Source organism: Rana temporaria, chromosome 1 (genome assembly GCF_905171775.1).
Source record: "Rana temporaria chromosome 1, aRanTem1.1, whole genome shotgun sequence".
Lineage (NCBI taxonomy): Eukaryota > Metazoa > Chordata > Amphibia > Anura > Ranidae > Rana > Rana temporaria.
In genome coordinates, this window is record NC_053489.1 from 194,300,378 (window position 1) to 194,328,132 (window position 27,755).

Below are 27,755 nucleotides of genomic sequence, written 5' to 3' on the forward strand. Positions count from 1 at the left end.
GTAAAACGATTACACCGGCGCATCTTAGAGCGCAAAATACGCTAGACACACCATTGTTTTGATAGTCAAAGATGCAAATAAGGGAGATAAGGCGATCCACAAAATTAAGTGTGTGCGGCGTAGGCTACGCCCTGTGCGCATCTGTTAGTTTCCCGGCGGGAAGTTACACTTTATAAAAGGTGCCTTAACTTTGCTCCAGCCGTGTAAAGGTCAGCTAAAGCAACACCATTAAGGAAGAGCTGAGCACACACACTTGCCGGACTACAATCTGTATGCCAACATGCCAGGGGCATCCATGCTCATAACTATACTAGTGACTTTAGAGGCGCAAAGAAGGAGGAGGGAACGGAGGAGGAGGAGGGCACAGGAGAGGGTATACCGCAGACGCCTAGATGTCTTTGGCATGACTGCTTCTGAGGTGTATCGCAACTTCAGATTCAGCCGTGAAGCCATCATGGAATTAACCACAATCCTGCAAGGTGACCTCACCAGCCCAACACAACGCTCACATGCAGTGCAGCCACTGATCAAGGTCCTGGCAACACTGCATTTCCTGGCCACTGGCTCTTTTCAGCGCACAAGTGGAGGTGTGGCTGAGATGTCGCAATCCTCCATTAGCAGATGTGTGCACCAGGTTGTCCCTGCAATCCTGAGACGCATGGCCAACCAAATCATCAAACCCACCCAGGAGGTCCAGCGAATGAACACAATGACAGATTTTTACAAAATTGCCAGATTCCCACGCACCATCGGGGCCATTGATTGCACACATGTGGCACTACAGCCCCCCCGTGAGACAGAACACATGTACCGCAATAGGAAGCATTGGCATTCAATCAATGTCCTGGTGATAGCCGATGCCCAATACCTCATATGGCATGTCCATGCCAAACACCCAGGATCCAGCCATGACAGCTTCATATACCGTCAGAGCAACATCTCAAGAGAATTTGAACAGAACGTGTATGGGGACAGCTGGCTGGCTGGTTGGTGAGTGACATGGGTGTCAGGTATGACTGTCCCCCACCCCCCCATGATGCAGACATCACGAGGGGCACATGCATGACTAACATCCTCCTGTCTTTTCCCTTCCAGGTGACTCTGCATATGCACTGGGACCCCATCTCATGACTCCATTCCGGAACCCCCAAACCCCAGGAGAGGAAAGATACAATGCTGCACACATACTTACCCGTGGAGTGGTGGAACGCACATTTGGCCTCCTGAAGTCCCATTTCCGATGCCTGGATAAGTCTGGGGGTACCCTGTTGTATTCCCCAGACTTTGTGTGCCAGATCATCGGTGCATGTTGCATGCTGCACAACTTCGCAGTGAGAAGGGGCCTGCAGATTGACATACGTGATGACCTGACCCCTGAACCAGACATTCCCCCCCTAACCCAGGATACCCCCTCTTCTGAGGGAAGAGCAGCCAGGAGACGCCTCGCAGAAGGCATCTTTGCACGTTAAACACACACATTAAACATGGCACAATGAGAATGCATGCATGCACACCCACTGTGGTCTCTAGCACACACACCCCACATGCACATCGAATTGGATTAGACCCAAGTAAACCAAATGGTATTAGGGAGCAGCAACGCCACGCCACGGCTCCAATTATGTCACTGTGCATTCATACACCATTCACATGGACCTGGGGATCACTTCTCCCTGGTCCTGGGGATCCCTACTCCACCAAATCTGAGGGTGACACCCTTTTTCACCAGGAATATCACCCCCACATTCACACATCATTCACACATATAAAACAAATCATAATCACACTAGAAAATCATATAAAAAAAAAAATACCAAAAGAACATCCCAACATATCAATGGTGGCGTGAGCTACGCCTGGGCCGGCCACGGGCACGGCCCCTCAGGGGAGACTCATGGGGGGGAGCAGGGTGCTGACCTGCCCTCCAAGGCCACGGCGATCCTGTTGAGGCCCAGAGTGAGGGCTGCCGTATTGGCCTGGACAGCATGGGTGTTGTCCTGGACAGCCTGGGTCAGGGCAGTCACCTCAAGGGCCACGCCTGTTGTGGCGGCCTGCAGCTCACAAAAACAATTGATGAGTGCTACAGTATTTGTGCCCACGTCACTGACTGACTCCTTGATGGAGGCCAGGCTCTCCTCCATCTGGGCCAAAGTCCGGCTGACCTGACCCAAATGTTGTGTCTGACGGGCCTGGTCCCTCTGCAGATTTGCAGGCAGGAACTCGGCCAGCCCCCTGGTCTTCTGGGTGGCCTTCCTGCCTGCAGTTGAGTCTTGTGGCCTGGGAGCAGGGGAGCCCCCTGGGGGGGGCCTGTTAGGGGAGGTGTGGCAGGGACTACCCCTGATGGTGGCCTGACTGCCTCCAGATGAGGCTTGTGGCCTGGGAGAAGGGGGGGGCCCTGTTGGGGGAGGAGTGGGAGGGACTACCCCTGATGGTGGCCTGACAAGGGAATCCTGATCCCAACACTCCATAACTTCTCTGGCAATGTCCATCCGGTCATCCACAACCTCCCCCCCTCATCCTCCTCCCCCTGAACCTCCTCATGAGGGGAGTTGTGGCCACTCCCCTGCCCTGGGGACTCCGGCCTTTCTGGTGGCTCCTCAGCAGCCTGATGTCCTGGGGGTGGTGCAGCCTGGCCTGATGGCCCAGCAACCTCCTGGCCATCTGTGGAGGGCACAAAACATACACAGGTTGGAGGATCCACACACTTGGCACATATTCCCTTCCCCCACCCACACATGCTACTCACCAGATGGAAATAAAAAAAAAACTTACCTGTCCTCACAGGATCATCAGATTCAAAGCCAGGCAGGCCCACCACTTGCTGGCTATGGAAGCACCGGGCCACCGCAAGTTCCTTCTCAGTCCACCTTACGGTGCAGGGTGGGCCTCCTCCAGTGCCCCTGGCATGGGCTGTTTGCTTGGCCAGCTTCTCACGGACCAGGCTCCTCAGATCATTGATCTTCTTGGAAATCCCACTGGGGGTCCTTGTCTCCCCCCCCTCCGCATTGATCCGATCCGTAATCTCTTGGATTATTGCCCTCTTCCTGGTCGGGGTGATGTCCCGGCTGTCAGGGCCATGCAAAAATCGCCCAAATTGGGTGATAGCCCTGGCCAGTAAGTGCTTCTCACGCACCGAGAAGTTAAGCTTCCCTATCTTAGGTGCCATCTCACCAAACGGCACTCAGCAACAAACAGACACAAAATTCAAACAAACACAAAAACACACAGAAAAAAACGACAAAAAGACACAGAACAAACACAAAAAGACACAGAACAAACACACACAAAAATCAGACAGCAAAAACCAGACACCAAAAATAAAAAAACACAAGCAGACAGCTAATACAAATTCAGACAAAAAACACAGAAGAAACAGACACAAACAAACCCTCAGAAAATACACACAGCTACTACAACCTCCTACTACAATAAATCTTTAATCCAACAATACTACACTAACCAACAAACAGCCACAAACAACAGAACAAAAGCACCTTACTTTAGGAAGAGAAACACAGGGATGTACTTTTGCAATGGAAGTGCGTTTGTCTGGGGCTATTTAAGCACAGAGCGATTCTCACACTAAGTATGCTTGGCCTTTTTCCTATCTCACTGATTGCGCCGAGCCGAGTTCTGCACATGCCCAGTGAGGTGCAGATTCGTGCGCGCATGCGCAGTACGGCCGGCCCTTCATTTGCATGGGGTCACGGCTCATTTCAATGGAGCACGCCCACTTCCTTCCCACTTGCAAAAATCCCGCCTTACGCCTCGGTATTTACCTCAGGCTCTGTGGATACGACACTTACGACACAAAATTCAGCCGCCTTAACTTAACTGACATACGTTAGGACAAACTAAATTTGCGCCGCTCTACGTGAATCTGGCTCTATGTGTATATACCTGCAATAATTGCATCCTCAACATGTATATGTTTCTTTTAGTTTACAAGGGTCTCGTACCGTCCCGTTTGAACTCGCTTTAAAATAATATAGGGCCATATTCCCATAGATTTCCGGCGGGCGTCGCGTAAGCCATTTACACTACGCCGCCCCAACCTACAGGAGCAAGTGCTGTATTCCCCAAACACTTGCTCCGTAGTTTGGGGCGGCGTAGTGTAATTGGCCCGGCGTATACCCGCGTATTTCAAAGGGGGCGGCTTATATTTAAATTAAGCGCGCCCCCGTTTTGATCGAACTGCATGCGCCTGGCTAAAAATAGCCCAGTGCGCATGCTCCAGTTCTCGGCGGAAAACGTCAATGACGCCGACGTGTGCGTCATTGACGTAAAGTCGTATTCAAGAACGACTTAGTAAAACGACGTATCCGACGGGAAAAGACGACGCGGACCCGACGCCATACTTAACATGGCATACGTGGGACTGGCGTAAGGTTACCCCTCATATAGCAGGGGTAACCTTACGCTTACGCAAACGACGTTGGCGACGGTTACGCGACGCGATTTCGTTCGGGAATCGGCGTATCAGGCTCATTTGCATAAACAAATGAGACCTGAACGTAAACGCCACCTAGCGGCCGGCGGCTAATTACATTTAGGATCCGACAGTGTAAGTGACTTACACTAGTTGAATCCTAGCCTAAATCCGGCGTATCTTGTTTTGTGAATACAAAATAATGATACGCCGGCGGGAAATTCAATTTACGCTGGTGTATCAGTAGATACACCGGCGTAACTTGTTTGAGAATATGGCCCATAGTCTTTGATAGACGTGGTCGTTTGAATGATATAGACGGAGTATTGGATACAAGTCTCCCAATATTGGGATCCATAGACCAATTCTTTTGTATGACATTCCTTATTTTAGGCCTCGTACAGACGGGCAAACATGTACGATGAAAACGGTCCGCCAGACCGTTTTCAGCGGACATGCCCGCCCGGAGATTTCTGTATAATGGCTGTACACACCATCATACAGAAATCCACGCGTACACGATACACGGCGACGAGGCCGCGGCGACGTGCGCGGCCCTGGCAGTTCAATGCTTCCACGCATGCGTCAAAGTCATTCGACGCATGCGAGGGATGGCGGCCGCTCGGACATGTACGGTAAGTCTGTACAGACGACCGAACACGTCCGGACAGGATTCCAGCGGGCATGTTTCTAAGCAAGTTTAGAAACATTTGCCCGCTCGAAAACGGTCTGGCGGGCAAATGTACGCTGGAATCCTGTCCGCTTGGCTGTACAGACGACCGAACATGTCTGCTGAAACTGGTCCGCGGACCAGTTTCAGCAAACATGTTCGGTCGTGTGTACGGGGCCTTAGAGTGTTGGCTTAAGTATTTATTCTAGTGGTGTTGTCCATCTTCTCTTTTTTAGTGCCATATAGACATTCAGTTCTATTGTTTTTTTTTATTGCCCTTTTGTAAGCTTTTTTGAGACAGGTTTTAGTATTGCCTCTGAAGAATGCGATATAATAATATATATATATACCCTCTATTGTAACCTATAATATATATATATAGCTATCAGGCCTTGTACTCACGGCAGGACATGTCCGATGAAAACGGTCTGCAGACCGTTTCCATCGGACATGTCTGGCCGGGGACTGCCCGGGGACTTCTGTTCGATGGCTATACACACCATCGAACAGAGGTCCGCGCGTAAACAATACGCGGGGCGTGTCCGCGGTGTCGCTGCGTCGATGACGCGGTGTCGCCGCGACAATGACGCGGCGACGTGGGCGGCCCGCCTTTAAAATGCTTCCACGCATGCGTCGAAGTCATTCGACGCATGCGAGGGATGGCGGTCGGCAGGACATGTACGGTAGGTCTGTACAGACGACCGTACATGTCCGGGCGGACAGGTTTCCAGCGGACTGTTTTAAAGCAAGTCCAGGAAACAGTTGTCCGCTGGAAACCTGTCCGATCCGCCCGAAAATGGTCCGCTCGGACCAACACACGGCCAAACATGTCTGCTGAAACTGGTCTGCGGACCAGTTTCAGCAGACATGTTTGGTCGTGAGTACGGGGCCTCACATAAATGAATTAATGTGTGGTCCCTTGTTGTTAATCTAACCTATCAGAATATGCTAGGCCTAATGTGATAATGCTAGTTATAAAGACTGACACAGTTGCTTAGCACAAGAAATTACATTTTTCCCGAGGCGTCTTTCAGGACAGCACCTTGAGATATGGTGTCTCCTCCCACTCCATCAGGAAACACCTTCTTTCCAATCTTTAAAAGGGAGGTCCCTCCTTGTACCAGTCAGTTTTTGTGTTTCCTCCTCCGGAGGGGACATCTTCTTAGGAGGGAGTCTGATATCTCAGGGAGCTCCTGAAAGATGGACTCTTTTTTTGTACTCCTACCTTTCTTTCTTTTAGCGGCGTTTCGTCGCGGAGACTGTCCGCTCTCGCGTGCCACCCGCGCGGCGGTGAGGGTATTCGGGCTCCTCTCTTCCCAGTGCTCAGTGGAGCCAGCAAATCTGGGACCTGGGATTCGATTCCCCGCATGTGCGCGGGGCGCCGCCATTTTGGCGGAGCCCGGGCTCCGGAGACGCCCGGGTTCCGGAGACGCGCGTCACTTCCGGCGCGCCGGGAGGAGGGGCAGGGCGGACGCTGGGCCTATTTCCGCTTCCTGGTCCGGCGCAGCGGCGCTTAGGAGTCCAGGAAGCGTTACACATGCCACAGGAGTAGCGCTGTCGTTTCTGCTATGGAAAACGCAGAAGATACAGCGAGTGGAACGGGCACCAGCAGGACCTTGGCGGGAAGCAGTAACGTGAGTCTGTCTTCCTTAGGGGTGAGGGGGTCTTATTCTCTCTCTCTCGGTCTCCTTATTTTTTTCCCCCCAGTGGCATGGGGGCCTGTCAGGACGCAGGTAGTGGTCACTTTCCTTCCTGGTGCACCTGGTGAATGGGGGGGGGTTCCTTTTCTTGTCTGAGACCGGGTCTCATTCTGGACCCCTTTATTGTTTTCTTCTCGCCCGTTTCCTTAGGTCAAATCGGATACTAAGAGAAGGTGTCCTGCGTGCAGGACTAAATTGGGGGAGGACTGGAAGAAACCTTGGTGCAAAGCATGCATTGCGGCCGTAGTGCAGGAAGAGTCAGCTTCTATTAGAGAGGAGTTAGTCTCTTCTGTTAAAAGCAAGTTATTGGCCTCATTCCAGTCAGTTAAGGGATCCCCAGCTTCTACCCCCTCTACTCAGCTGTTCACCTCTCAGTCTTCCCAGGAGGTGGTAGTATTATCTTCTGGGCCCTCGGTCTTCGAGGAGGTATCTTTAGGGCAACCTCAGGACCCCTCTAGCGGGGAATCGGAGACTGAGGAGGAAATTGGGTCTTCCGCAAAGTTTAAGCTTTCCTTAGAGGAGGTGGACAATCTCCTCAAAGCCATTTACGCTACCTTAGGACTTGGTGAGGAGAAGAAGGACCTAAGTTTGCACGACCGAATGTATGCTGGTCTCTGCGAGCCCAAGGGTCGTACCTTCCCGGTCCATTCAGTTATTTCTGAAACTATTCTACGGGAATGGCAGGAGCCAGAGAAAAAAACCCTTATTTTCCAAGTCCCACAAGAGACGCTTTCCTTTTGGAGAAGATCCATCAGCTATCTGGAACAAGGTTCCAAAGCTGGACGCAGCCTTTTCGCAGGTCTCGCGTTCCACAGACTTGTCCTTTGAGGACATGGGTCTGCTCAAAGATCCTATGGATAAGCGTATGGATCTTCTCCTTAAAAAAGCCTGGCAGTCTATTTTGATCAATCTGAAACCAGCCATGGCTACCACTTGCGTGGCTCGTAACCTGGAATTTTGGGTGGATCAGCTTAAAGCTCATATTGAGGCAGATTCCCCGAAACAGGATATTTTGGATTCCTTTTCCACCATAGCTGCAGCAGTTGCCTATATGGCAGATGCCTCGGCCGAGGCGATTAAATTTTCTGCCAGGTCCGCAGCCTTAGCCAACGCAGCCAGGAGGGCCCTGTGGCTCAAGACCTGGCCAGGAGATGCAGCGTCCAAAAGTAAATTATGTGGAATCCCGTTCACGGGAGACCTACTGTTCGGCCCTGAACTAGATAGTATTCTGGACAGGACGGCAGATAAGAAAAAGGCTTTTCCAGTAAAAATCCCCCCCCTAAGCGTTTTTTTCGGGCCCATAAACAGCAAAATATGGGTAAAGGACCACAGGGAAAGAGGGGTTGGTCAGCGCAGAAGGGTAAAGGTAAGGGAGTCCTTTTCAATCCTCCTGCGCAAACCAACAAGCCGCAATGACTTAGCCCCAAGGGTAGGCGGAAGGTTGGAAAATTTCCTTCCGCAGTGGCTGGCAGTGTCAGACAACCAGTACATTCTGACCACTATTGCCCAGGGTTACACTATAGAGTTCTCAGAGGCCCCACCAACAAGATTTTTGGTGACTCAGACCCCAAGAGATCCAGTGAAGTCATTGGCTTTAAAGACCTCCCTGTCGGAGCTTCGACAGCAGGGAGTATTAATCCAGGTTCCTCTGGTAGATCAGGGCAGGGGGTTTTACTCTCATGTCTTCCTAATAAGAAAGCCCACAGGAAAATTCAGGCTAATCCTGAACTTAAAACCTCTAAACAAATGCGTAAGATACAGAAGATTCAAGATGGATTCGATATTTTCCATCAGGAATCTTCTGACGCCAGGTTGCTTCATGGCATCCATAGACCTGAGGGATGCGTATTTACACATTCCTATATCTCCAAAGTCGCAGAGGTTTCTCAGGCTAGCAGTAGAGTTGGAGGGCACAGTTCAGCATTTCCAATACAGGGCCCTCCCCTTCGGGCTTTCATCATCACCCCGGATTTTCACCAAGGTGCTGGCAGAGGCCTTAGCACCATTGCGTCTTCAGGGGATACAGGTCATCCCTTACCTGGACGACCTCCTCTTCTTTGCCCCCTCGAAAGAGAGGTTGTTGGCAGATCTGTCTCGGGCACGAAGTCACTTGGAATCCCTGGGCTGGATTTTAAATCTTCAGAAGTCCGCCCTAGTACCCGCACAGGATTTCTGGGATTCCAGGTGAATTCACAATGCCGGAGAATATTTCTCCCTTTGGAAAAGACAACCAAGGTCTTAGATTCCGTTCGGTTGTTGCAGTCCCACCAGACACTAACTGTCAGGCAGGTTATGGCAGCGCTGGGAGTCTTGACTTCCACCCTGCCAGCCGTCCAGTGGATTGCATTTCAGACCCCTGCAGGCTTTTTTGTTAAAGGCATGGGATCACAGGCCCAATTCCCTGGATACCCAGGTGAAGATTCCAGCCAGTGTAAAGAGATCCCTATACTGGTGGAAAAGTCAGAAGGTGCTTGTGGAAGGTCTGGAATGGTTCTTCCCAGTGGAAAAGAGGCTTACCACAGATGCCAGCGCCTGGGGATGGGGAGCCCACTTAGACGAGAGGTTCACTCAGGGAAATTGGCTAAAGGAGGAATCCCTGCATTCCTCAAATTGGAGGGAACTGAAAGCAGTCGCCCTGGCCCTAGTGGGCTTTGCTCCATACCTACGGGGGCGCCATGTTCAGATTTTGACAGACAACTCCACGGTGGTAGCTTACTTAAACAGGCAGGGGGGTACGAGAAGCCGAATGCTTCAGTCCCTTGCCACAGAAATCCTGCTCTGGGTAGAAAGCAACTTACTTTCCCTGACGGCCCTACATCTGAAAGGATCACTAAACAGGGTGGCGGACTTTCTAAGCAGACACCAGATTCGGGAATCAGAGTGGTCCCTGAATCCAGAGGTTTTCCTACAGATCACCGACAGATGGGGTCTGCCAGAGGTGGACTTGTTTGTCTCGAGGGAGAACTCCCAGGTAGGAAAGTTCTTTTCTCTGAGCCAGGGGGATGGCTCCCTAGGGGTGGATGCTCTGGCGAATCCCTGGGAATTTCGTCTTTGCTTTGCCTTCCCCCCGTTTCAGCTAATTCCCTTGGTTCTGAGGAAGGTCCAGAAGGAAAGGGTCCCAGTCATCCTCATCGCCCCGTTTTGGCCCTGAAGAGCATGGTTCGCGACGCTCCTGACGATGGAGCCGAACCTTGTTGGCACCTGCCCCTCAGGCGGGATCTTCTAACACAGGGCCCGGTCTCTCACCCGGAAGTGGCACGGCTTTCCTTGGCAGCGTGGCTACTGAGAGAGAAATCTTAAAAAAGAAGGGGTTTTCTGACCGTCTAGTTTCCACCTTACTTAATTGCAGGAAAAAAGTGACCCGAGCTATCTATACCAAGGTTTGGGAGGTCTTTTCTACATGGTGTAGCTCAGCGGGTCAGGACCCTAGGGACTTAAGGTCCATCTTGGAATTTTTACAGGAAGGGTCAGATAAAGGCTTAGCTATCAGTACCCTAAAGGTGCAGGTGTCTGCACTCGCAGTTTTCCTGGAGAGGTCTGTGGCCACAGAACCCTTAGTGGGAAGGTTTTTTAGATCTCTCACGAGATCCAGACCACTACGGTTACAGGGGTTCCCGAAGTGGGAGCTCTCAGTGGTACTTAGATCTCTGGCAAACAAGCCGTTTGAACCCTTAGGGGAAGCATCGCTTAGGAATGTTACCCTTAAAACGTTGTTTTTGATCGCTATTACCTCGGCACGTAGGATCAGCGAATTACAGGCCCTGTCTATTAAGGAGCCTTATTTATGTTTGTTTACAGATAGGGTAGTGCTTAAAACTGACCCTAAGTTTTTGCCAAAGGTAGCTTCTAAGGCAAATCGTTTACAGGACATTGTCCTTCCCAGCTTTTGTTCTAGTCCTTCGGGAGAGAAGGAATTATTTTTCCACATGTTGGACGTCAGACGGGCTTTAATAGGTTATTTGGAGATAACAGGTCCGTTCAGACGCTCGGATGCTTTATTTGTCCTCTTTGGGGGTAACAAAAAGGGCCAACAGGCATCTAAGGGGACCCTAGCTAGGTGGCTGAAGCTGGCTATCCGGGAGGCTTATTTACAGGCAGACCTGACCCCACCAGAAGGGGTTAATGCCCATTCGACCAGAGCTCTCGCAACTTCATGGGCAGAAAGAGCTGGTGCCACGCCAGAGCAAATCTGCAGGGCAGCGACGTGGACAAGTTTTCACACGTTTGTGCGACATTATAGATTGGACCTCACCTCGGCCAGTGATCAAGCATTTGGCAGGAAGGTCTTACAAGCTGTCGTCCCGCCCTAAGGTAGTAAGTCCCTGTTATCCTCTCAAGGTGCTGTCCTGAAAGACGCCTCGGGAAAATTCAAGTTAGTCTTACCGGTAACTTGTTTTCCAGAAGTCTTTCAGGACAGCAACGACCCGCCCTATGAGTGTTAAATGAACTATGCTGTGACTAACGTATGTGTTTATGTGTTCCAGCCGGGGCCGGAGGTTTTCTTTATTACAACTGACTGGTACAAGGAGGGACCTCCCTTTTAAAGATTGGAAAGAAGGTGTTTCCTGATGGAGTGGGAGGAGTCACCATATCTCAAGGTGCTGTCCTGAAAGACTTCTGGAAAACAAGTTACCGGTAAGACTAACTTGAATTATTCCTTTAAAAATAGAAAACATGTCCTAACAGATATTAGATACAGTCTATATCAACAATAATAATAATAGTGAAAGACACTTAACACTCCTCTTGGTAACCCTCACTGGCTGTGCTTAGATGTAAAAGAGCGAAGGCCTCAGCCACATGGCTAGCCCAATCAGGCTTTTCAGAGAGGCCTTCAAGAGCTCCATGTGGCTTCAGCATAGGTCTTCAATGATACAGAGACACGACCTCATTGCAACCTTGCTCCCAAGAGAATAGACTGAGCTCTGTGTTCCAAACCCTTTTTTACAAAACTCACTCATTACTCATTCAAACTCCCCCCATTGCCATCCCATATGCCTTTGGACCAATCGTACTTGGCCTGTGGGGGCGGTATTGCAGTCCATGTACAGTCAAACTCTTTGAAGCTTCTAGGACAGTCTTCAAGCTTGCTTGTAGATCTCATTGTTCTATACACACACACACATGAGCCAGACCCCCTGCTATGTAGACTTTGCCTGGGGCCAAAATCCTCTATGCCTTTCTAGAAAACCATGGGATTGCAAGTGTCATTTCGTTGTAAAACCAGAGTTGTGATGCAGCACAAATTCTAAAGATTGAATTATGAAGTCGTCATTGTAGGCACACTCCTCATGTCCCCATTGGGACAGAATGTGTTTGATTGCTGCTATTCCTAAATAATGAGGTACGGAACTATACAGCGCCTTACAATGCATGTGTGGTTATGTGTAGATTGTCTAGAATAAAAAAATAATGGTATCCTTCACATAGGTAGAGAGGCTCAAAACACCAGGGGGCAGATCCACAAAAGGATTACGCCGGCGTATCTATTGATACGCCGGCGTAATTTTAAAATTCCTGCGTCATATCTTTGTTTTGTATCTACAAAACAAGATACAACGGCATCTCGGAGGGATCCGACAGGCGTACGTCTTAGAACGCCCTCGGATCTTAAGGTGCAATATTTTGGCGGCCGCTCAGTGGCGTTACCATCGAATTCCGCGTCGAGTATGCAAATTAGCTATTTACGGCGATCCACAAACGTACGTCCGGCCGGCGCATTTTTTTACGTCGTTTCCGTTAGGCTTTTTCCGGCGTATAGTTAAAGCTGCTATATGGTGGCGTACCCAATGTAACTTATGGCGCAAATTCTTTGTGGATTAGAAAAAAAAAAAAGTTGCGGCGGCGTAGTGTATCTTAGATACGCTGCGCCCGGCGGAAGATTACGCGCAGGTACGTGGATCTGCCCCCAGGTCTATAAAATGTTTGTCTGTAAGACTACTCTTGTTCCCTGTAATAGATCCGTTGCCAAAGACAATGGGCCGGCAAAGAGGTTTAGAAATATTTTATGTACTTTTGGAAGGGTGGTAGGCATCCTAGGGAATTTAATGCGTATGAACTTCTAATGCCGCGTACACACCATCACTTTATGTGATGGAAAAAAACCGACGTTTTAAATCATGAAATAAAACAACGTTTTTGAAACTTCATTTTCATAAAAGGACGTTGCCTACACACCATCGTTTTTTCAAAATGCTCTAGCAAAGTGCGGTTACGTTCAGCACTCTTTTCCATTGAAACTAGCTTCATAACTTGCTTCTGAGAATGCGCGGGTTTAAAAACGTCGTTTTAAACGTCGTTTTGCCCACACACAAAATCACACAAAAAATTCAAGCAGGTTCGAATATTTTTTTGGTCGTTTTTCAGAAGACATAAAACAACGTTTTCCCCACACACGGTCATTTTAAATGACGTTTCTAAAAACGACGTTTTTTTTTCATCACAAAAAATGACCGTCTGTACGTACGCGGCATTAGTCTTTGATAAAATCAAATTGATCAAAGTCTTCATTAGGACAAAAGCCCAAACCCTTTATAAGGAGTTGTGTCTCATGCCCCGTACACACCATCACTTTATGTGATGAAAAAAAAACGAAATTTTCTGTGAAGTAAAAAATGACGTTTTTGAAACTTCAATTTTCAAAGACGAAGTTGCCTACACACCATCGTTTTTCTCACAATGTTCTAGCAAAGCGAGGTTACGTTCTCACCACTTTTTCCATTGAAGCTCGCTTCATAAGTAGCTTCTGGGCATGCGCGGGTGAAAAACTATGTTTTTTACTACACACGGTCAATTTCTGTGAAGTAAAAAATGACGTTTTGAAAAACGACACATAAAATTGAAGCATGCTTCAATTTTTTTTGGTCGTTTTTTACAAGACATAAAATTACGTTTTCCCCCACACACGGTCAATTAAAGTGACGTTTTTAAAATCGTCGTTTTTTTTCATCACATAAAGTGATGGTGTGTACGGGGCATCAGAGGTAGTGAGAGGATGTGATGATAGGTTTATAATATTCCTTTAGTGTCCAAATCTGTATGTGTACTCAAATCTATTTCTGTGACTATTTATGGTTATTGCTTGCGTCAAAACTGAAGAGTCATGTAATTGTGCAGAGGGTGCCTTGGGTGGAATTTTCTCAAAAGCTTTGACAGCGTCCAGTCACCTGAAGGTATGAGTTAATAACCCAGGGTCAGATACACATACATTTCAATCGGCGCAGCGTATCAGAGATACACTAGGCCGCTGTACCTTACCTGGTGTATATTCGAATCCTCATCGAGTTTGCGCCGTAAGTTACGGCGGCGTAGTGTATTTCTGGCGGCGGATTTCAAATTTAAATGAAGCGCGTCCCCGCGCGATAATGAACTGCGCATGCGTGGTCCCGAAATTTCCCGCCGTGCATTGCGCTAAATGACGTCGCTAGGACGTCATTTTTTTTTAACTTAGACGTGAGTTACGTCTATCCCTATTCACGGACGACTTACGCAAAAAATAAAAAAAAATTTTGATGCAGGAACGACGGCCATACTTAACATGGCAAGTCTATCTATACGCCGCAAAATACCAGCTTTAACTATACGCCGTAAAAAGCCGACTACAGACGACATTAGAAAGTGCGACGGCCGCGCGTACATTCGGGGATCGTCGTAAACCGCTAATTTGCATACCCGACACGGAAAACGACGCAAGCTCCACCCAGCGGGCGCCGAAGTATTGCATCTAAGATCCGAAGGCGTACGCCTGTCGGATCTTACCCAGATACCGTTGTATCTTGGTTTGAGGATTCAAACTAAAGATACGACGCGGGAAATTTGAAAGTACGCTGGCGTATCAGTAGATACGCCGGCGTATTTCATCTGTGGATCTGGCCCCCAGTGTCTTTAAATACCAAGGGGCAGATCCACAAAAGAATTACGCCGGCGTATCTATTGATACGCCGCGTAATTTTAAATTTCTCGTATTGTATCTTTGTTTTGTATCTACAAAACAAGATACGACTGCATCTGGGATCGATCTGACAGGCCTACGTCTTAGTACGCCGTCGGATCTTAGGTGCATTTTTCCGCCGGCCGCTAGGTGGCGTTTCCGTCGAATTCCGCGTAGAGTATGCAAATTAGCTATTTACGGCGATCCACGAACGTACGTCCGGCCTGCGCATTCTTTTTTTACGTCGTTTGCGTTTGGCTTTTTCCGGCGTATAGTTACCCCTGCTATTATAAGGCGTACTCAATGTTAAGTATGGCCGCCGTTCCCGCGTCGAATTTTGAATTTTTTACGTTGTTTGCGTAAGTCGTTCGCGAATAGGGATTTGCGTAGAATGACGTCACCGTCGTAAACATTGGCTTGTTCCGGTTTAATTTCGAGCATGCGCACTGGGATACCCCCACGGACGGCGCATGTGCGGTTAAAAAAAAACTTTGTTTACGTCGGGTCACAACGTATTTACATAAAACACGCCCCCATCACATCCATTTGAATTGCGCGCTTTTACGCCGCCAAAGTTACACTACGCCGCCGTAACTTACGGCGCAAATTCTTTGAGGATTCCAAAAAAAAAAAGTAAGTTACGGCAGCGTAGTGTATCTTAGATACGCTATGCCCGACCCAAAAATGCGCCGATGTACGTGGATCTGCCCCCAAGCCTGTGTGTCCTGTACTGTATTCTAAGACAGAAGTTACAGATAAATAAAAATTCCTCTTTTTTCTTCTTCTTCTTCTTCTTCTTCTTCTTCTTCATACTTGGTCTAATGCATATCAGAAGAAACCAACATCTGTAGTGAAGTTTGAATCTTCACTAGATTTTCATTTTCTGGCTAAACAGTAGTAATGTCTGTGAAAAGAAAGTGAACAAGTGTTTGTATTACTTTTTTTTACTTTTTTCTATTTCAATAAATTCTTTGTAGGCAGATTACAATCCCCATGATGCAGACTGGTCAAGAGAATTGAGAGGGCCTAGCCTAATCCATGTGAAACCCTTTGACAATTGGTTGTTGGTATATGCTCGGAGAAACTACGATGCAGCTAATATATTAACACAGAACTTGTTCAAAGTATCGCAACAAATGGGCATTAGAATGAGTAAAGCGATCATGTAAGTTTTGCTGAAGCTTTTGGAATAATGTATGGTTAGTATATACAGTTGTATTTACAGTAGCTAAACCATCCCTGTATAGTTATTTATACACAATGTAATAATATATATGTATAGATTTGAATTTGTTTTAAATATTAGGATTTGCCCTTCAATCAAAAATGTTACTTAAATTTACATTTATGTTGAATAATGCATTCAACATAAATGTAAATTTAAGTAACATTTTTGATTGAAGGGCAAATCCTAATAGAGATCCTGGCATTCATATTAAAAAAATAAAAGTAAAAATATGGTGTTTTTGTTCTCGTCCATTGAGACACGTTGCAAATCAAAGACGGGGTTTACTGATGCCTATAGGAAGCTTGTACACAAAAAAATTGTAGGACAGCCCTGGATAATTATTGATTTTAGCAGTGAGTGTGAGATAATGTACAGTATTTATGTGTTCTATATCCATCTGCATACGTAGTACCGTTAGGAGATTAACCACTTGCCCGACCGCCTTCCACATATACTGCGGCAAGACAGCTAGGCTACGCAAACCGATGTACCTGTACGTCGGTCTGTGCATGTGGTAGTTTGGGCAGCCGTGGATCTGGCGGACTAGATGTCCGGCGACCACTCGAAATCGCGATACAGAGAAGCAGAATGGGGAACTGCCTATGTAAACAAGGCGGATCCCCGTTCTGATTTAACAATTGTGACATCTGCTGTTCCTAGTGACCAGAAACGTCAATCTCTGTGTTGTCCCAGTAAGCCCATCACCTACACAGTTGGAACACAGTTAACCCCTTGATAACCCCTTAGGCCGGGTACACACGAACAAACATGTATGGTGAAAGCGGTCCGTCGGACCGTTTTCACCATACATGTCTGCCAGAGGGCTTCTGTACGATGGTTGTACACACCATCGTACAGAAGTCCGCGCGTAAACAATACGCGGGGCGTGTCCGCGGTGTCGCCGCGTCGATGACGCGGTGTCGCCGCGACAATGACGCAGCGACGTGGGCGGCCCGCCTTTAAAATGCTTCCACGCATGCGTCGAAGTCATTCGACGCATGCGAGGGACGGCGGGCGCCTGGACATGTACGGTAGGTCTGTACTGACGACCGTACATGTCCGAGCGGGCAGGATTCCAGCGGACGGTTTTAAAACACGTCCAGGAATATTTGTCTGCTGGGAAAAGGCCCGGCGGGCAAATGTTTGCTGGAATTCGGCCCGCTCGCGCCCACACACGACCGAACATGTATGCTGAAACTGGCCCGCGGACCAGTTTCAGCAGACATGTTTGGTCGTGAGTACGGGGCCTTAGTGTTAACCCCCTACCCTGACAGTGTCATTTATACCTTGATCAGTGCATTCTCTTTTTTTTTTTTTTTTAGCACTGATCACTGCAATAAATCGCAATCCCGCTAGAAATCGCAGATCGCTGCCATTACCATTAAAAACAATAAAAAATTAAATGTCCATAGATCTATCATATATTTTGTAGATGCTATAACTTTTGTGCAAACCAATCAATATACGCTTATTGCGCTTTTCTTTTACCAAAAATATGTAGAATACATATTGGTCTAAACTGATGAATTAATGTATTTAATTTTTTATATTTTTTTTTTGATATGTATTATAGCAGAAAGTGAGTGTGTGTATATATATATATATATATATATATATATATATATATATACACAGTACCTTGCGAAAGTATTCGGCCCCTATGAACTTTGCGACCTTTTGCCACATTTCAGGCTTCAAACATAAAGATATAAAACTGATTTTTTTTTTTGAAGAATCAACAAGTGGGACACAATCATGAAGTGGAACAAAATTTATTGGATATTTCAAACTTTTTTAACAAATAAAAAACTGAAAAATTGGGCGTGCAAAATTATTCAGCTCCTTTACTTTGAGTGCAGCAAACTCTCTCCAGAAGTTCAGTGAGGATCTCTGAATGATCCAATGTTGACCTAAATGACTAATGATGATAAATAGAATCCACCTGTGTGTCATCAAGTCTCCGTATTAATGCACTTGCACTGTGATAGTTACAGAGGTCCGTTTAAAGCGCAGAGAGCATCATGAAGAACAAGGAACACACCAGGCAGGTCCGAGATACTGTTGTAGAGAAGTTTAAAGCCGGATTTGGATACAAAAGATTTCCCAAGCTTTAAACATCCCAAGGAGCACTGTGCAAGCGATAATATTGAAATGGAAGGAGTATTAGACCACTGCAAATCTACGAAAACCTGACCGTCCCTCTAAACTTTCAGCTTATACAAGGAGAAGACTGATCAGAGATGCAGCCAAGAGGCCCATGATCACTCTGGATGAACTGCAGAGATCTACAGCTGAGGTGGGAGACTCTGTCCATAGGACAACAATCATTTGTATACTGCACAAATCTGGCCTTTATTGAAGTGTGGCAAGAAGAAAGCCATTTCTTAAAGATATCCATAAAAAGTGTTGTTTAAAGTTTGCCACAAGCCACCTGGGAGACACACCAAACATGTGGAAGAAGGTGCTCTGGTTAGATGAAACCAAAATCGAACTTTTTGGCAACAATGTAAAACGTTATGTTTTTGGCGTAAAAGCAACACAACTCATCACCCTGAACACACCATCCCCACTGTCAAACATGGTGGTGGTAGCATCATGGTTTGGGCCTGCTTTTCTTCAGCAGGGACAGGGAAGATGGTTAAAATTGATGGGAAGATGGATGGAGCCAAATACAGGACCATTCTGGAAGAAAACCTGATGGAGTCTGCAAAAGACCTGAGACTGGGACGGAGATTTGTCTTCCAACAAGACAATGATCCAAAACATAAAGCAAAATCTACGTCCACATGGTCCACAAATAAACATATCCAGGTGTTAGAATGGCCAAGTCAAAGTCCAGACCTGAATCCAATCGAGAATCTGTGGAAAGAACTGAAAACTGCTGTTCACAAACGCTCTCCATCCAACCTCACTGAGCTCGAGCTGTTTTGCAAGGAGGAATGGGCAAAAATTTCAGTCTCTCGATGTGCAAAACTGATAGAGACATACCCCAAGCGACTTACAGTTGTAATCACAGCAAAAGGTGGCGCTACAAAGTATTAAGGGGGCTGAATAATTTTTCACGCCCAATTTTTCTGTTTTTTATTTGTTAAAAAAGTTTGAAATATCCAATAAATTTCGTTCCACTTCATGATTGTGTCCCACTTGTTGTTGATTCTTCAAAAAAAAAAAAAAAATAGTTTTATATCTTTATGTTTGAAGCCTGAAATATGGCAAAAGGTCGCAAAGTTCAAGGGGGCCGAATACTTTCTCAAGGCACTATATATATATATATATATATATATATATATATATATATATATATATATATATATATATATATATATATATATATTTTAACCACTTAAGCCCCGGACCAATACGCTGTCTAAAGACCCAAGGTGTTTTTACAATTTGTCACTGCGCTGCTTTAACTGGTAATTGCGCGGTCATGCAATGTTGTACCGAAACTAAATTTGCATCCTTTTCTTCCCAAAAATAGAGCTTTCTTTTGATGGTATTTGATTGCCTATGCGATTTTTATTTTTTGCGATATAAATGGAAACAATTTTGAAAAAAAATGATTTTTCTTATAACAAAAAGTAAAAAATATCGAATACACTAAATTTTAGTCAAACATTTAGGCCAAAATGTATTCAGCCACATGTCTTTTGTAAAAAAAATCGCAATAAGCGTATATTTATTGGTTTTCGCAAAAATTATAGCGTCTACAAACTAGGGTACATTTTCTGGAATTTACACAACTTTTATTTTTATGACTGCCTATCTCATTTCTTGAGGTGCCAAAATGGCAAGGAAGTACAAACCCCCCCCAAATGACCCCATTTTGGAAAGTAGACACCCCAAGGAAACTGCTGAGAGGCATGTTGAGTCCATTGAATATTTTTTTTTTCTCCCAAGTGATTGAATAATGACAAAATTTTTTATTTTTTTACAAAAAGTTGTCACTAAATTATATATTGCTCACACATGCCATGGTTATATGTGGAATTGCACCCCAAAATACATTCTGCTGCTTCTTCTGAGTACGGGGATACCACATGTGTGGGACTTTTTGGGAGCCTAGCCACGTACGGGACCCCGAAAACCAAGCACCGCCTTCAGCATTTCTAAGGGCGCAAATTTTTGATTTCACTCCTCACTACCTATCACAGTTTCGAAGGCCATAAAATGCCAAAATAGCACAAAACCCCCCCAAATGACCCCATTTTGGAAAGTAGACACCCCAAGCTATTTGCTGAGAGGCATGTCGAGTCCATGGAATATTTTATATTTTGACACAAGTTGCGGGAATATGACAAACTGATTTTTTTTTGCACAAAGTTGTCACTAAATGATATATTTCTCACACATGCCATGGTTATATGTGCAATTGCACCCCAAAATACATTCTGCTGCTTCTCCTGAGTACAGGGATACCACATGTGTGGGACTTTTTGGGAGCCTAGCCGCGTACGGGACCCCGAAAACCAATCACCACCTTCAAGATTTCTAAGGGCATAAATTTTGGATTTCACTCCTCACTACCTATCATAGTTTTGAAGGCCATACAATGCCAAGATGGCACACAACCCCCCCAAATGACCCCATTTTGGAAAGAAGACACCCCAAGCTATTTGCTGAGAGGCATGTTGAGTCCATGGAATATTTAATTTTTTTGCCCCAAGTGATTGAATATTGACCAAAAAAATGTATAAAAAATAAATTACAAAACGTTGTCATTAAATGATATATTTCTCACACATGCCATGGTTATATGTGGTATTGCACCCCAAAATACATTCTGCTGCTTCTCCTGAGTACGGGGATACCACATGTGTGGGACTTTTTGGGAGCTTAGCCGCGTACGGGACCCCGAAAACCAATCACCACCTTCAAGATTTCTAAGGACATCAATTTTTGATTTCACTCACACAAATCTTAAAGGCGGTGATTGGTTTTTGGGGTCCCGTACTTGGCTAGGCTCCCAAAAAGTCCCACACATGTGGTATCTCCGTACTCAGGAGAAGCAGCAGAATGTATTTTGGGGTGCAATTCCACATATAACCATGGCATGTGTGAGAAATATATAATTTAGTGACGTTTTGTAATCTTTTTTTTTTTTGGTCAATATTCAATCACTTGGCAAAAAAATTAAATATTCCATGGACTCAACATGCCTCTCAGCAAATAGCTTGGGGAGTCTTCTTTCCAAAATGGGGTCATTTGGGGGGGTTGTGTGCCATCTTGGCATTTTATGGCCTTCAAAACTATGATAGGTAGTGAGGAGTGAAATCAAAAATTTATGCCCTTAGAAATCTTGAAGGCTTTTCGGGGCCCCGTACGCGGCTAGGCTCCTAAAAAGTCCCACACATGTGGTATCCCCGTACTCAGGAGAAGCAGCAGAATGTATTTTGGGGTGCAATTCCACATATAACCATGGCATGTGTGAGCAATATATCATTTAGTGACAACTTTGTGCAAAAAAAAAATCAGTTTATCATATTCCCGCAACTTGTGTCAAAATATAAAATATACCATGGACTCGACATCCCTCTCAGAAAATAGCTTGGGGTGTCTACTTTCCAAAATGGGGTCATTTGGGAGGTTTTTGTGCTATTTTGGCATTTTATGGCCTTTGAAACTGTGATAGGTAGTGAGGAGTGAAATCAAAAATGTACACCCTTAGAAAGCCTGAAGGCGGTGATCGGTTTTTGGGGTCGCGTACGCGGCTAAGCTCCCAAAAAGTCTCACACATGTGGTATCGCCGTACTCAGGAGAAGCAGCAGAATGTATTTTGGGGTTAACTCTAGGGGCAATCAGGGGTTAAAACCTTTATTAGAAAATGTATGGGGGTCCCTAATGCTATAAAAACCTAGCGGGCAAACCTCAAAAAATAACTAGCTACCTAGCGGCACTAATACAGCGATCAGAAAAACGATCGCTTAGTGACGCTGGTAATAGGGGGTAAAAGAGTTAACTAGGGGCAATCAGGGGTTAAAACCTTTATTAGAAAATGTATGGGGGTACCTAACGCTATAAAAACCTGGCGGGCGAACCTCAAAAAATAACTAGCTACCTAGCGGCACCAGCGACACTAATACAGCGATCAGAAAAACGATCGCTTAGTGACGCTGGCAATAGGGGGTGAAAGGGTTAACTCTAGGGGCAATCAGGGGTTAAAACCTTTATTAGAAAATGTATGGGGGTACCTAACGCTATAAAAACCTGGCGGGCGAACCTCAAAAAATAACTAGCTACCTAGCGGCATCAGCGACACTAATACAGCGATCAGAAAAACGATCGCTTAGTGACGCTGGCAATAGGGGGTGAAAGGGTTAACTCTAGGGGCAATCAAGGGTTAAAACCTTTATTAGAAAATGTATGGGGGTACCTAACGCTATAAAAACCTGGCGGGCGAACCTCAAAAAATAACTAGCTACCTAGCGGCACCAGCGACACTAATACAGCGATCAGAAAAACGATTGCTTAGTGACACTGGCAATAGGGGGGTGAAAGGGTTAACTCTAGGGGCAATCAGGGGTTAAAACCTTTATTAGAAAATGTATGGGGGTACCTAACGCTATAAAAACCTGGCGGGCGAACCTCAAAAAATAACTAGCTACCTAGCGGCACGAGCGACACTAATACAGCAATCAGAAAAACGATCGCTTAGTGACGCTGGCAAAAGGGGGGTGAAAGGGTTAACTAGGGGGTGATCAAGGGGTTAAAAGTGTTAGGTCCAGGGTAGCCCCCCCCCCCCAATAAAGGTTTTAACCCCTTGATCACCCCCTAGTTAACCCTTTCACCCCCCTTTTGCCAGCATCACTAAGTGATCGTTTTTCTGATCGCTGTATTAGTGTCGCTCGTGCCGCTAGGTAGCTAGTTTTTTTTTAGGTTCGCCGCCATGTTTTTATAGCGTTAGGTACCCCCATAAATTTTCTAACGCTATAAAAACATGGCGGCGAACCTCAAAAAAAAAATAGCTACCTAGTGGCACGAGCGACACTAATACAGCGATCAGAAAAACGATTGCTTAGTGACGCTGGCAAAAGGGGGGTGAAAGGGTTAACTAGGGGGTGATCAAGGGGTTAAAAGTATTAGGTCCAGGGTAGCCCCCCTACCCCCCCCCCCCCAATAAAGGTTTTAACCCCTTGATCACCCCCGACGAATATACCGGCGGGAGGAGCGGTGACATCAATTCCTCCTCTGCCTGTGTTTACAATGCAGGCGGAGGAGGGCGGGGGAGGAAGCGGATTGGCTGGGGAGCGATCCGTAGGGGGCGGACAAAAACGAACCGCTGCCCCCTCATCCCGGATCGCTCCTGAAGCTTACCGGACCGGCGCAAGTACCGGGGGGGGGGGGGGGTGTCCCGATTGGACCCCCGTCCCACGTCAAGCAGAGCACGTACAGGTACGTTGATGTGCCTGTCCGTGCCATTCTGCTGACGTATATGTACATGAGGCGGTCCGGAACTGGTTAATTGTTGGGTCATTTTTTTGTTCATAGCACAAAAAATAAAAGACCACACAGGTAATAAAATACCATCAAAAGAAAGCTCTGTTTGTGGGGGGGGAGGTCAAAAATTGTATTTGCGTAACGTGTCTTATAACTGCACAACTGTCAAAGTAATTCAAATGTGGAAGGGGGGCGTGTTTTATGTTAATGTGTGATGACCTGACGTGATGGACGTTTTTTACGAGCGGCGCATGCCGTCCGTGTACATATCCCAGTGTGCATTGCTCCCAAGTACGCCGCAACGATGTATTGGTTTCGACCTGAACGTACATTACGTTCAGCCCTATTTCGCGAACGACTTACGCAAACGACGTAAAAAATTCAAAAATCGAAGCGGGAACGACGTCCATACTTAACATTGCGTGCGCCTCATAGAAGCAGGAGCAACGTTACGCCGAAAAAGCCTTACGCAAACGACGTAAAAAACTCCCGCCGGGCGCACGTACGTTTGTTAATTGGCGTAACTAGGTAATTTGCATACTCTACACCGAAAACAACGGAAGCGCCCCTAGCGGCCAGCTTAAAAATGCACACAATTGTATGCCGCCACATTCAAGTTACGTCGGCGGAGGAAGCCTATTTTTTAGACGTATCTGCCTTGGAGAATCGGCGTAAAGATACGCCGGCGCAGATTTGAATTTACGGCAGCGTATCTCCAGATCTTCTTGCTGAATCTAGCCCATGGCCTTCTGGAGTCCATATACTCTGGGAGATTTTTTTCGCTTTTGTTTTGTTCCTGCATTTTTGAATCCTGAGATTCTACTATCAACTGCCGACTGGGTGACAGGCTGGGTCTTGACCCTTGTAGTCCCCCCATGTTCGGCCATCCATCATGTGCCGGCCCTCAGCTTAGCTCTGGGTCGTCCACGACATGCCCCGTTGCTCCAGGGGTGGCCGGGGAACTACGGTTCCAGGGCACACATATGACCGGTCTCTATGGCCTTGTCACAGTGTGTCTGGCCTGACAGCCATGCCGTTTAGCGGACGTTGGTTCTGTCCGGAATGCCTCCAGCCGGTGGTCGCAGGATGGGTAAGTAGGCCCCTTGGGAAGCTAGTGCTTCCCTGGGGAGGACAAATGAGGGTCTGCCCTGCTTTCCTCTCTCCCTTCCTCTCCCTCCTACCCCATGCTGGGTGGCGGCTGTAAGGGGGGGCCCTCCTGGGGTTTACTATCGCTACCGGGGACCGGTTGTTTTGAGGTGCTATTTTTTTTGCGTTTGGGGAGTTGCTGTATGTGCTGGCCGTGTTTTTTTCTGTGTCACTGTGTTTTTTAAACTGCGTATGGCCACCATTTTGCCGCGGACGCGGTTTACATAGTTCGGCGGCCATTTTCTTGTAGCCCGCAAGGTGTTTTTTACCTCGGCCATCTTGGAAAAGTCTTGGCCTCTAGTGCCTGAAATAGTGCAGCAACAGCCCGCGAATCACTTCCTGAGGGACAGCGCAGCCAGCACTTCTCAGCGCTTCAGCTCACACTGCAACCGCGTGGGGTGGTGAGTTCCCTGTGGGTCCCCTGCCTTCTGTTGCAGCCGGGAGGTGACCGGTGGGTTTTTCTGCCTTTGCATTACTAGGTAGGCATAGTGGTAGGGCAACATGGAGCCTGAACCAGAAGCTTCTACCCCAGCTATGCCTGAGTTAACCCTTAATGCCCCTGCCACCTCTGTAGAGGCTATGACAGCAGTCCTTGAGGCGTTTCTCGCCAGGATTGATGCAACTAGTGGCCAGAAGGGGGGTAAAAAGCACCCCCACCCTGAGCCTGCTTCTGGGGATGTCTCTGACACAGAATCAGGCCCTGCTATTGCGTCTGGCTCTGGTTCTGTCATGTCAGATGATGCGGGCTTAACCCACGTGGACAGTGAGGATGACTCTGCTTCAGGGTCAGTGCATGATAAGGAATTTGTTGGAGCTCTTATCTCTGCGGTGCGGGATACTCAGAAACTTGAGGATTCGACGGAGGCATCGGATGTGCCGGTCCCTTATGGGTTCCGCAAGCCACCCCGCACCGCAAAAGTGTTTCCTTGTGTTCCATATCTGGACAAATTGTTGTACAAGGACTGGGCTACACCACAGAAAGTTTATGCTGTTCCAAAATACTTTGCGACCCGTTATCCCTTTGAGGAGGATTTTCTTTAAAAGTGGGTCTCTCCTCCGTCAGTGGACCCTCCCGTGTCCAGATTGAGCAAAGCCACCACGTTGCCTGTGGAAGGGGCTCCCGCCTTTAAGGACCCCGCAGACAGGAGAGTGGAGGCTGTGGCCCGCTCCATGTTCACAGTTGTGGATTCGGCAGTAAGACCGGTTTTGGCCGGGACTCTGGTGTCGCAGACACTTACCGAACGGTCAAAGTTCTTGCTACAGGAGCTGGAGGCGCAGAATGCTTCCGAGACCTGTGTGGACCTGGCTGAACAGTTGGTTCAGGGTCTGAAGTTTGTCTGTGAGTCGGCCCTGGATGCGCTCCCTTTGCTCTCCAGGGCCTCCGCCTACGCGGTGGTACTATGTCGCCTTGTGTGGCTGACGTGGCATGATCATATTCCTAAGCTGCAAACATCTAAACAGGAACTGCGGTGGAAGTGAAAATTCTTCCCTTAGTACTGAAAAGGACTTAACTCCGGACTCGTGGCCGTGGCCGTGGATCTGGCACCGTGTCCATTTCGGCAGGCAACCATTGTTCCACAGTGGAGTGTGGGAATGAATATAGGACCGGTCCTGTTTTTTGAGGGCAATATCCCATACTTTTTGGTGGTGAATCAACATCTCTGCTCCAAAACGGGATGACCTACAGCCTCCATGTCCCTTCCTGAACACCGCCTGAATGGGAGTGTGAAAGGGGCTGCTTGGTTTATTGCAAACTAATGCCCTATATCTCTGTGACTCAGACGTGTTGAAATAGTACAGGTGAGAAAGTTGTGACGCTACATAGTAATCCTGCACATCCGGGAGGGAGCACCCTCCAGGGTTGGGGTTCTTAAGTATATGCCAAGCAAATTTATGTTGTCCCGAGCCCCAAACAAAAGAATTTAGAATTGCTTCCATCTGCTTAAATACTTTTAACGGTATGTACAAGGGGGTGTGCCAAATCATATATAATATTTTGGGTAGCAAGATCATTTTTACTAGGTTAATTCTACCCATTACCCCTAGGGGCAACCTCGACCAAGCCTGGGTTCTAGATTTGATAGTGGCGAACAAAGGTTCTACATTAAAAGGGACATAATCTCTAAGGTTCCATGTAACTCTCACCCCCACCTCTGCCACTCTCTGCAAGGGTAGCTCTGGGGACATTTCCGGTGGGGGTAACTGGTCTAGAGGGAGAATCCGAGAATTTTCCCAATTAATCCTTAAACCTTAAACCCAAATACCTCCCGACCTCCTCTATGATGTTCTAAGCCGCCTGCAATGAGGGACCCTGATCCGCCAGATACAGAACTGTATCATCTGCATATAGGCCTATCTTTTCCCAAGCATCTCCTTTCCTAAGACCGTTCACTTCCGGGCTCATTCTAATGGCAATAGCCAATGGTTCTGCCGCCAAGGCATATAATAGTGGCGACACTGGGCACCCCTTTTTTGTGCCCAGTTCCAGGAAAATCTGTTCTTAGAGCCAACTATTAACAACAATTCTAGCTTTGAGGGTCTGATAGAAAAGTTGTACCCATCTAATATAGTTTGGGCCGAACCCATAGCTTCTTAGGCACATTTCCACAGATACAGCCACTCGACTGAATCGAATGCCTTGGCCTTATCTAGGGCCACCACCACCCTAGTCCCCACATTCTCGTGTTGGGCTTGAATGTTCATAAACAACCGTCTGATATTCATCGCAGTATTCTTTCCCGGCATAAACCCAGATGAAGCCTAAAGTTTAGGGTGGACAACCACACCTGATCTCCGGGTTCCAGGTTGAGTTCTCCTCTTCTTTTTTTTGTCAAATACTTCTTTGTTGTATTCCTGTGTCTTTGTCATTTGTCTCCTGTAATAATTTATTATTTGTATTAAAGAAATCCAATGTCTCCTGAACAGCAGGTAGAGCACACTCTGGGACACAGTTGGACATGAATAAATGATGAAAGCCATAATTTGCATAGAATGGAGATTGCTTTGTAGCGGAATGGACAGAATTATTGTATGCAAACTAAGCCAGAGGCAACAGATACCCAGTCTTCTTGTGAAAACAATGAGAAGCAATGTAAATATTGTTCAAGCATCTGGTTTGTTCTTTCCGTCTGGCCATTTGATTGTGGATGATAGGTGGATGAAAATGACAGCTCAATCTTAAGGGATTCAGAGTGCTCTCCAAAACTTAGAAGTAA

General features: G+C 47.0%; 1 protein-coding gene across 1 annotated transcript in view; it reads left to right on the forward strand.

The window, feature by feature from the left end:
• The window catches only part of PIWIL1 (piwi like RNA-mediated gene silencing 1), a 465,014-nt gene that overhangs the window by 275,155 nt on the left and 162,104 nt on the right, over nucleotides 1–27,755 (forward strand). Inside the window, exon 13 of the mRNA XM_040347413.1 lies at nucleotides 15,707–15,894. Within this exon, the coding sequence (XP_040203347.1) occupies nucleotides 15,707–15,894 (188 nt within the window). The remainder of the gene's footprint in view (nucleotides 1–15,706; nucleotides 15,895–27,755) is intronic.